General features: G+C 41.8%; 1 protein-coding gene across 1 annotated transcript; it reads left to right on the top strand.

Annotated features, from left to right (window-relative positions):
- The first annotated feature begins 432 nt into the window (after positions 1 to 432).
- On the top strand, positions 433 to 9,395 carry LOC142209974 (interleukin-18-like). The gene is made up of 6 exons (XM_075279007.1): positions 433 to 442; positions 3,079 to 3,114; positions 3,444 to 3,473; positions 7,145 to 7,273; positions 8,329 to 8,471; positions 9,153 to 9,395. The coding sequence occupies exons 1-6, from the start codon at positions 433 to 435 to the stop codon at positions 9,393 to 9,395; spliced, it is 591 nt and encodes a 196-aa protein (XP_075135108.1).
- Positions 9,396 to 11,073: the final 1,678 nt, after the last annotated feature.

The raw sequence follows: 11,073 nt of genomic DNA, 5'->3' as shown, positions 1-11,073 counted from the left end.
GGAAACTTTATGGCAATACATTGTCTTAGCCTCATGCACATATCTATAGAACTATCCCTTTATAGCGCCTCAGCATAAAATGATTAACACGTTGCAGTGCAGAATTTTTAATATTAATAGTAGACATGGAGGAGGTGTTAGACTCCCTCTAATGTTAAAAAAACTGGACATCACACGGCCCTTCTAAGACGTTCGTCAAGGCCCACCTTGACATAGCAGAATTAATCTCAGTATTTATAAGGCAGTATAAGGACCCACTATACAGAATAATGCAAACGTTTCCATTGTATGTCATTCCTTGGTGGGTATCACTCCTGGTTTTGGTAGTGACCTAAATATTGCTGTGCGAAATTGGCCCTTACATCAGCTCTGCTATAAAATTACATTCACAGACCTAAACAAGGGAAACTTTGTGTGACAGCAGTGCTCACAATGGGACAAGGTAAGGGGGGTGGACGTAATTCTCACAGCACAGCATAATGTGGCTAGAAAGTAAACATAAAATTTGGGAAAACCCCAAAACATGACTCATTCCTTACACAAAAAATTGTATATACAGATTACTGAACATTTCATCACTGCATGCTGAAAAAGGTTACTTGGGACTTGATACTGATGGCTTATCCTTACCCAAGGCCATTAATATCAGCTCAGTGGTTGTCGGACTCTTAGGCTCGGGTCACATCTGCATTTGGGACATTCTATAACCCTATCCGGATGAAGTATGTGGAGTGAAAAGTCCTGCAAGTAGCACTTTTCTCTCCGCATTTTTCATGCAGAAATGGAGCAGAAACCTCTTCACTTCCTGCTTCTCTCGGCACATAGGTGGGCAGGGTTTCACTTGCACGGGATTGTTTGTAAATGAATTACCACAGTGTGAAGCTGATGTAGCAGAGCTGGATTTGAGTCAGTTTGCATTACATACAGAGGTAACGGATTCCCTATCTCAGCCCTTATCAGCCAAATTCAATTAAACCGACTGATAGCTCAGAAATCCCGGAGCTCTCACCTCCCCTATCTGAGAAGCTCCGCTACTTAAAAGACACAAACAGCTCAGAGCTACTCCCAGCCCCTCCCTCCCCCCTGAGAGCAGGCAGCTACATCACTTGACAAATGAGCAGATAATCCCAAGGGCCATGGAAGCAGAGTGTAAACAATGAAGTGAATAAATTAAGATAGCGGCCATACAAAGCAGTTTTGATAAAGCAATACATTTAGGAAAAGTCTTAAATCCACATTAACTAGCAGTATAGATAGGATCCTTGTGATGGGACAACCCCTTTAAGAGGGGAATAGCTAGAAAAATAGGTGCTTTATGCCTAAAACCAATGAATGATTCCCGCACAGCACTATTTCCCATTTGTCTCTGACAGTTGCTGAATTGACAGAAATGAGGAATGTGAAAGGCTGTTTCTGTTACCGAGGTCGATGTGTCAGCAGTGTGACTCGTACAATATTTGTAAGCACTCACAGATGTTACAGAGTTGTCATATAAAGCCAACCAAAGAAGGATTGTAAGGAAATACTAGGATTAAACTTCAAAAACACTAGGATCACACTAGCTTTTGGGTTTCTGTTCTTTGGGTCCACACGGGGAACAACTTACTTTTATACAGTACAAGAATAACATGTCAGATCCTTACACCACGGTGCTTTTCCGTTTCTTTAGGATATGTTCACACATGACAGATTTAGTGTAGAAATTCTTGCAACTGTTCTATGACGTCTGAGAAAATATATGCAAATGCTGCAGAAACAGATTCATTCAGGAAGACAAAGCATCGAATCTGGCATATCAAGGAAATCTTGCCCTTTTTCACACCTGATAACACCATTGTGGTTTTCAGTATAAACTGTTTGACGAACATTTCCTAAAACACTGGCACACAACGACACTTGTGAGTCTTACCCCTCGTTCACATCTGTGTTGGTATTCCGTCCGGGGGAGTCCGCATGGGGACCCCCCCAAACGGAATACCAAATGCAATTGCAAGCGGTGTGTGGTAAAAGCACACGGACACCATAGACTATAATGGGGTCCACGTGCTTGCGGAAAGGAAAGTAGATTGTGAACTACTTTCCTGTCTGCATGTTCTGTGTTCATGTTCTGAGATCTGGCTTCAAGCACACAGACCCCGTTATAGTCTATGGGGATCTGTGTGCTTTTACTGCACAGTGCTTGCAATTGCATTTGGTATTCCATTTGGGGGGTCCCCATGCGGACTTCCCTGGACAGGATACCAATGCAGATGTGAACCAACCCTTACACATCAGATCTTCCCCCTGCAGACTCTGCATATTGTGCTTCCCCTTGCTGGTAGATATATTTAAGACATTAGCAATGGTAGTGTGAACAACTCCTTAGCCTAATGCTGAAATATTTTGTGGAGGATGACAAGTGAGTATTGTGACTCATAACTAGTGAGTCACATTATTGCATAGATGTTGTGTAGTATAAGCACTATATGTTCTATTACACTCTGTGTAAAACCTCTACTACTAGGAAAGCTGATGATGAAACCTAGAGATGAGGAAATCTAGTAAATAGTTTGTCTGGAATCTTCTAAAAGCTAATAGTATTGATAAAAACTAATAACTAGTATAGTATATGTAAAGGAATTATCTCATGAAGACCACACATAGTTGTATGACCTATTAGGCTATGCTCAGACATGGTGGATTTATTGTAGGAATTTAACCCATTCACATGCAGAGGAAACAACCCAGTGAACTTAAAGTGCCTTAAAGGGAATCTGTCACCATGAAAAAGCAGTGCAATCTGCAGGTAGGGTATTATAGAGCCAGAGGAGCTGTTCATTTTCATGGTGACAGGTTCCCTTTAAATCCTCAGTTTTATAGTATTAGTACTATGCAGAGGTCAAGAGGAACAAAGTGAAGGAGAAGCAGAGATACACAAAGACATGCTGCTGCTACAGCTACAAGTATGTTTTCTATCTCACCCCAAGTAATTTATTCACATCGATACTGCTCTGTACAGCTGTGTCATTCCTTATCTGCCTTCTTGGCTGGAAGAATACTGTACTGTAATTATAGCTCTATGTTTTCTTTTCTTTGTAGATTTTGTGACAATGTCTAGAAGAAACACTTGTCCAGGTTAGTAGTAGTTACTCAGTTTTTGCAGAACATGCAGTTGTGTGCCCTGTACAGACAGTGCAAGGGGTTTTTTTTTTTTCTACACGTTTTCAATTTCTGTGTATTCTTTCTGTTGCACTAAAGTGAAGTTATAAATGTTGGAAAGAATAAAAAGTCATTATATGTAAATTGGGGCCGGTTCATAGTAGAAAAAACACCTGATAGGTTCTCTTTGAACATTGTTATCCTATTAGAGAATTCCCTAGTCAAACATGCATAACAGATTTTGGCTAACATGACTATTGTAACCATACATGTTGCTTATTTTTGCCATCCTTTATTTTTTCTAGACTACAGTCTCATGAAGAAAATGTGTTATGGTAATTTGATTTCAACTTCATTCCTATAATATGTTCCATACCCTTTATCAGCAAATTAAAGGTAATGAAATAACAATCTATCATGTTTAACACATCGATGCTACATCCCTTGTGCCCCAGGGCAGTAATGGCAAACCTTTTTGAGACCGAGTGCCCAAAGTGCAACCCAAAAGCCAATAAATTATCGCGGAGTGCCAACACGACAATTTAACCTTAAAACTCTGTGGATCCACAATTGTGGACCCTCAAATTACAGTTGTGTGACTGGGGCTTTACAGAGCTTGTACTGAAAGGTAAAGGTTACTGCATTTGGTACTTTTGAACAATTAATGTTCACTATTTACATCGCACAGGATCTGTGTTATAGTGATCATGCAATGTTCTTACATCCTGCACTAATATCCCGTCTGCTATAAAACAGATACTGTGTGATATAAATAGTGAAGGGACCCCACACAATACCATCCGCACAGCAGCAGCCCGCCCACACAGTACAATCTGCCCCGCAGTGGCCCCCACTCACAGTACAATCTGCCCTGCAGTGGCCCCCACACACAGAACAATCTTCCCCCACAAAGAATTATACCTGTATACTCCACAGTAGACCCCTCCCCACACAGCATGAAATGGTCTACAGTAGCCCCCTCCCCACACAGCATGAAATGGTCCACAGTAGCCCCTCTACCCACACAGTACACACACAAATATACTTACCTGAAGAGCCGCTGGGTGTCCTCTCTCCTGTTCACTGCGGGCGCTGATGACTTTCGTCATCACACCTGCGTCGGTGCAGAGGTCACACTTCAGTCAGTGTAGGCCGCGCGGCCTACACTGACAGCTTTCAGCCAGATGTGAATTTGCACAACCAGCTGAGGGCAGTGATCACTCACTAACGGGGAATTCTATACCAGATTCCCCGTTAGTGAGCAATCTGGCAACCACACGCGTGCCATAGGTTCGCCATCACTGCTCTAGGGTGTTAAAGGGATCTATAGTTTGCAGTTCTCTCTGAGCTGGTAAGTGGAGACTAGTCATGTGGGGGTGCTCAGAGCATCATAACATCAGGACACACAGTCTACCTATCCTAAGCTGTCAAAGTGCTGATCCTGTAATACCCTTTTTAAAAGTTGGCCCCTGCATACAGTATAATGTTCTATAGTGGCCCCACCTCACAGTATAACGTCCCATAGTGGCCCCTCCACACAAAATGATGTCCCATAGTTCCCCTCCACGCAGTATTATGTCCCATAGAGCTCCTCCACACAGTATCATGTCCCATAGTGGCCCTTGCACACAGTATAGTGAGTAACACAGTTTTTTTTATATTCACTCACCTCCCCTGGGTCTCCGATCAGTGGTCTGAAAAGACTCCTGAGTATAATAATAGGAGTATTTGTTTGGGTTCGTCCAACAAATACTTTTGCCGCAAGCCTGCAGCCTCACTTACCGATCCTCACTCCTGCTCATAGCTGCATCCGTTTCCCCTCCAGTGAACCACAACGACATGATATGGGACACAGAAGGGGAAGTGGAGCCATGAGCAGGAATGGGGATTGATAAGTAAATAGGGACCATTACCTACTGGGGTTACTTCAGCAGGTAACGGACGCTTTGGCTGCTACCCCAGTACTTACGTTACTGTGTGTGGATATATGCATATGTCAGAATAGTCTATCATGGCAAAAATTCTTTAATTTGCTTTATAGCTTTTACTTATGGAATAATGAGAAATGAAACCATAATTTACATAAAAAAAGGAAACAACCACCCCCCTCCTTTGTTATGAGATCACTATTATTACTGGCAAGACTAGCACCAGTGGTTTAGAAACAATGACATTCTTAAAGAGACTTAAATTACAGGAAGAAACCAAGATGAAAGGGGAAACACCGTATTTGCTTCCGTTATATGGCAAATATACCTGAGAACATGTTTTAGACTTGTCCTTAAAAGGGTTTTTCCCATAAACAACATTTGCCATCTATAGGTGATAACTAGAGATGAGCGAGTACTGTTCGGATCAGCCGATCCGAACAGCACACACGCATTGAAATGAATCGACGTAGCCGGCACGCGGGGGGTTAAGCGGCCATCCGGCGTCAAATCGGAAATACCAGGTGCATCCATTCATGTCAATGCGTGCGTGCTGTTCGGATCGGCTGATCCGAAAAGTACTCGCTCATCTCTAGTGATAACGATCTGACCACTGAGGGCCCCTCCACTGATCACCAGATCTGGGGTCTTCATCACATTGATAAGGAGGGATCTGAATGGAGAGGATATCAAGCAAACATGCAACTTCTAATGGAACCTGCAGAAACTTCTCCCGCTGCCTGCCATGCCCCATAGACTTTGAATGAAGTGACCATCCACTACCACTCCATTTAAATTCCTCCTTTAAATTGCTCCTTAAAGTGGTTATGGGGGGGGGGGGGGGCGCTCAATAGTAGTGCAAGTATATAATCCAGGGAATGGACCCAAGGCAAATGGAGCCAAAGTAGGGCCTTGCACCCACCATTGTAACAAAATCCTGAGTAATACTCAATAGGGTGTCAACAGCATGCTGCCATATAGTGTCTAAATTTGGCCCTCAAATATTGTCATCATACAAAGCCTTCATAATATATATGCAGTTTAGTGATGACATAAGACTTCCATATAGCACCCACGTTTTATAAAGCATCCAAATTACACATACAGAGTACCAGCAACCATATAGTGCATACATAATTCTACCGTTTATCGCCCAATGCTCCATTCACTTCAAAGGGACTGCTGGGAGTGTAATCTCCTGCAGCGCCCAAAGCCCCATATACCGTATATACTCGAGTATAAGCCGACCCGAATATAAGCCGACCCCCCCTAATTTTACCACAAAAAAAATGGGAAAACTTATTGACTCGAGTATAAGCCGAGAGGGGGAAATGTAGCAGCTACTGGAAAATTTCAAAAATTAAAATGGTCGGAGTTTTTGGGTGCAGTAGTTGCTGGTTGCTGGGAAAGGGTGTTTTGGTTGTCTGTCTGCCCCTTCCCTGAGCTTGAGGACTGGGTTTTTTTTTTCCCCCACTTGGAATTCAGCCTGGCTGAATATAGGGTATCTGCAGTGCTCCTATTAACCCCTTTCCGAGGGAACAGGAGCACTGCAGATACCCTATATTCAGTAGACTGGACACTTTCAGACTAACAGTCATTTTCTACTTTTGTGTCTATTCTAGGGAAAGGAGTGATTTAGAACTTTTAATTTTAATTTTTTTTTTTAAAGCTTTTTTTTCCCCCACTATTTTATGGGAGGTTCTATACATTGATATTGCTGCTGGTCATAGACCTCCCCACCTAAAAAAAAAAAAAATTTTTTTTTTTTTTGCTGACTCAAGTATAAGCCGAGGGGGGCCTTTTCAGTACAAAAACTGTGCTGAAAAATTCGGCTTATACTCGAGTATATACGGTAAGTGAATGGAGCACCAGTCACACATGTACAGTGGGACTCCATTCATAAGGAGGTCTTATGGGGACTTTCAGTCTACCATCCTCCTAATCAATGGAGAACCCTGCAATTGGATCCCCAGTGATCAGACATGTATCCCCTGTAATGTGGATAGGGGAGGTAAGTGTCCATAAGAGCACTCCCCTTTAAGCTTAGTCTTAGTAGTTCTTTTTGTTCTGTGTTACAGATAAAGTAGATGGCTTCAAGACATCTTTTGACTCTCCACTTGCTGGACAGCTTAAAAATCAATGTGGTCTCTTTCTGACTGTCAACCCGGTAAAGCGAATCGCCATTTTTACACCAGAAAGTGATACAGGTAAGCAAAAGTTGAATGTTGGGATTATTAATTTTATGGTTTTATAAAACTAACATGCCATACACATATACAGTGTTGGCCAAAAGTATTGGCACCCCTGCAATTCTGTCAGATAATACTCATTTTTTTCCAGAAAATGATTGCAATCACAAATTCTTTGGTATTATTATCTTCATTTAATTTGTCTTCAATAGAAAACCACAAAAAGAATTGTCAAAAAGCCAAATTGGATATAATTAACACCAAACATAAAAAAGGGGGTGGACAAAAGTATTGGCACTGTTTGAAAAATCATGTGATGCTTCTCTAATTTGTCTAATTAACAGCACCTGTTACTTACCTGAGACACCTAACAGGTGGTGGCAATAACTAAATCACACTTGCAGTCAGTTGAAATGGATTAAAGTTGACTTAACCTCTGTCCTGTGTCCTTGTGTGTACCACATTGGCGGATTTTGACACGGAATCCGTCTCAAAATCTGCTTGCAAAAATGACTCCCATTCATTTCAATGGGAGTCCCTCGTTTTTTTCACCGCATCAAAACGAATCTTCCAAATCTTGTTACTTTATTACATTTCCATTAAAATATAGTCTTCAAACAAAGTAAATAAAGTAGGAAAAAACAGACAAAAAAGTGCAATTAAAAGTATTGCTGACGTGTTTCGGGAGTATTGGGCCCCATAGTGGGAAAAAGAAGCAACATGCCCTATCTTCTCGCGGATTCCGCGGCTGAGTCAGAACCACTAAATTGGCTTAGTTGACAAATCTCAGTGACCTTCTCTGGGTTCTGTTGACATTAGCATCTATATTACATTTGGTAAGGAAGCCATAATAGATTTGATGGATCTGTATTGACTTTTAATACGTTTGTAACGTTTCATGTTTTTACAGAAAGACTAGATAAACCTAATCTTGCCATAAAAAGTGTCGTAAACGTTACAAAGTGACTAGTGACAATGTGACTAGTGACAATGTGAACAGAGCCAGATTGGAGAAATGTCATTATTATTGTATGTACATTGTGGAGTTTGTTAACATCATGCTCCTCTTCTAGAAATCCTGAAGAAAACAACCTTTTATCTGCAGTTGTACAGAAGCAGCGCTAACATTGTAAGTCAATTGCCCGTGGCCATCAGCTGCAAAGTAGGAAAAAAGGAATATTTTCTCAAAGTGGAAAAAAAGGAGGTCGTTGTCGTGGTAAGATCCTCATACAAATAATACCTAATTCTCTTTTACGAGCCTCTGCTCGTACTTGCTTTAGGAGTCCTGTGGGCAAACTACTCTGTGAATTACATGTATACGGGGAAGACTGAGGGTGGGAACCTTTTGGCCGGATTCACACAGGGTTTTTTGGACTGAAATTTGACGCGGAGGCCGCCTCAAATTCCAGTCCAAAAATTGGCTAGCCGCCAGTAGATGCCACTGGAATCCAGTTGTGGCATTCTGCTCCGGAATAGGCCCAAATGAATGGGCCTTGTTGGGAGGGATTCCGTGTCAAAATCCAGTCCAAAAAACCCTGTGTGAACCCGGACTTTATGTTCTCAATGTAAATTAACCTAAGTAGTCACGGTGGGCGGGGGCAGCTTCACCCTAATCACACTGATTGTAGAGATGAGCGAACACTGTTCGGATCAGCTGTTCCAAACAGCACGCTCCCATAGAAATAAATGGAAGCATCTGGCATGGCGACCGGCTGCCGGCAAAGTGTACGTGCCAGGTGCTTCCATTCATTTCTATGGGAGCGTGCTGTTCGGAACATCTGATTCGAACAGTGTTCGCTCATCTCTAACTGATTGATATCTCCCTTGGGCGTGCATGGACCATGAGGGATATATCATTGTATCTATGTAAAATTTACTATCTTTGTATTAATAATAGGAAGGTTCACTGCCAAAAGAAATCATGGGACAAACCAGCGAATTGATTTTCTACATGCATGAATTTCACTACGAGCACAAGAACCATCGTTTCGAGTCATCATTGAATCAAGGATTGTGCCTGGCTTGGAGCCAAGAAAACGGTGAAAAGAAGTTGATACTTAAGCAACTTAAGTTGTCTAAAGATGAAGCCATCGACGAAACCACTAAATTTATCTTTCTTGAAAATGATGGTAACAGTTAATGGCCCACCTATACTATGTTGGTTTGCGGCACTTTCACAATGTGGTTTACGCCCAACTTTTAGACATATTTTTGTATTCAGATGAGCGTATGACTTTGTACAATGACCCTAAAATTTTCAATTTTTAAGCTAGCGAGCTAAAGGCCAAAAAACATGGTGGAAAAGACATAATTGGAGCCTTAAAGCCAACAAATAAGTGGTATAAATTAGACTAGACGGTCTAAAGATGAGCCAGATTTATCATCCAGTATTAAAGCCCCTTGCAGACGACCGTGGGCACGTTCCGTGTGCTATCCGTGTTTTTCTGGGATAGCACACTGACCCATTCATTTCTATGGGCAACATGCACACGACCGTGAATTCCACTGATCAGTTTTTGGGCCAAGACTCCATGCTGCAAAACATACAGTAGAGCTGGTCCTACTCTGTTAAGAGTTTGCAGCACGGACTTGCCCATAGAAGTGTATGGGAGACTAAAAACCACGGACAGCACATGGATGTACTCAGTGCGCCATCAGAGATAGAGATATCATTAGATGTGTCCTGTGTTTTTTCGGATCACACACTGATGACACACGGTCTGCAAAAACGGAATACTGATTACTAGTTTGCGGACCGCAATATACACACGGTCGTCTGCATCTAGGCTAAGGCTGTCTATATTTATCTACCAATGTAGACGTATCTGCGTCAATGAGTCTTACACAACTAACAATAACGGGGGGAGTTCACTAAGCTAACTAATGGCAGAATTAGGGCTTAATTTTTGCCAAAAAGCTGGCGTACAGACTGCGCACCATATTTATTAGTTCTTTAGATGCTGTTTTTACCTGTGTAAAGAGGTATAGATATATGGAATGTGAGGGGCTTATGATGTACCAAAAGTGGGCTATACGTTGACACAAAATCTTGGCTAAGTAGGCCGTGTATAAATTATTTGTAAAAATATACATAGTAGTAGAGGAAGGTATATGATAAATTAAGCTCTGCTTATCCCTATTTAATAGTCCCTGTGTTTCCGTGTCTTGTATACCTGTTAATCGTTTCTCTTCCTATCCCTTGTAGTTGAAAAGGGCAAGAAAACACATAGACTAGTCCCTAATCTGTGGTCATCCTCAACAAATCCGCTTTTTTCTACAGGGCTCCACAAGCATCATTTAAAGGGGTGTCTGAGATAGATTATTGTTTATGGCAGTAAGGATGACACATTCTGTTTCTATGAATAGTCTCAACTGTGTCCACCTTAGTAAATGTGCTGAGGTGGACGCACATGCTCAGTCCTCCTTCTCTGCTTAGAGATGCTCATTTCAGCCAATCACAGACTGGAGCCATGACCACTTTATTCATAGATATTGTATGCTATACTTCAGATATCCTTGTTTTTGCCTTCCTACATTCATAGCTAATTGTTTTAGTTTTGCATCAACATCACTAAAAAGCTACTTTTATTTAGGTGCCAATTTTCACTACACACAAGTAAGTTTTATCGAGAATCTTTCACCACCTCCAGAAATTCCATTTCTTAGCATCTATTAATAGGCTCTGTTCCACTGATTCCAGCACAGTTGGAATTTTCTCTCTAGCCCCCACCATTCCTGAACAACAAGCTCAGTGAGTCTTGGTGTCTGACAAGCTATTTAGGCTCTGCAGTGTTAGGTTGGTGTTGTCAGGTAGGGGT

The sequence above is a fragment of the Leptodactylus fuscus genome, chromosome 6 (assembly GCF_031893055.1).
Source record: "Leptodactylus fuscus isolate aLepFus1 chromosome 6, aLepFus1.hap2, whole genome shotgun sequence".
Classification (NCBI taxonomy): Eukaryota; Metazoa; Chordata; class Amphibia; order Anura; family Leptodactylidae; genus Leptodactylus; species Leptodactylus fuscus.
This window is presented reverse-complemented; position numbering and strand designations above follow the sequence as displayed.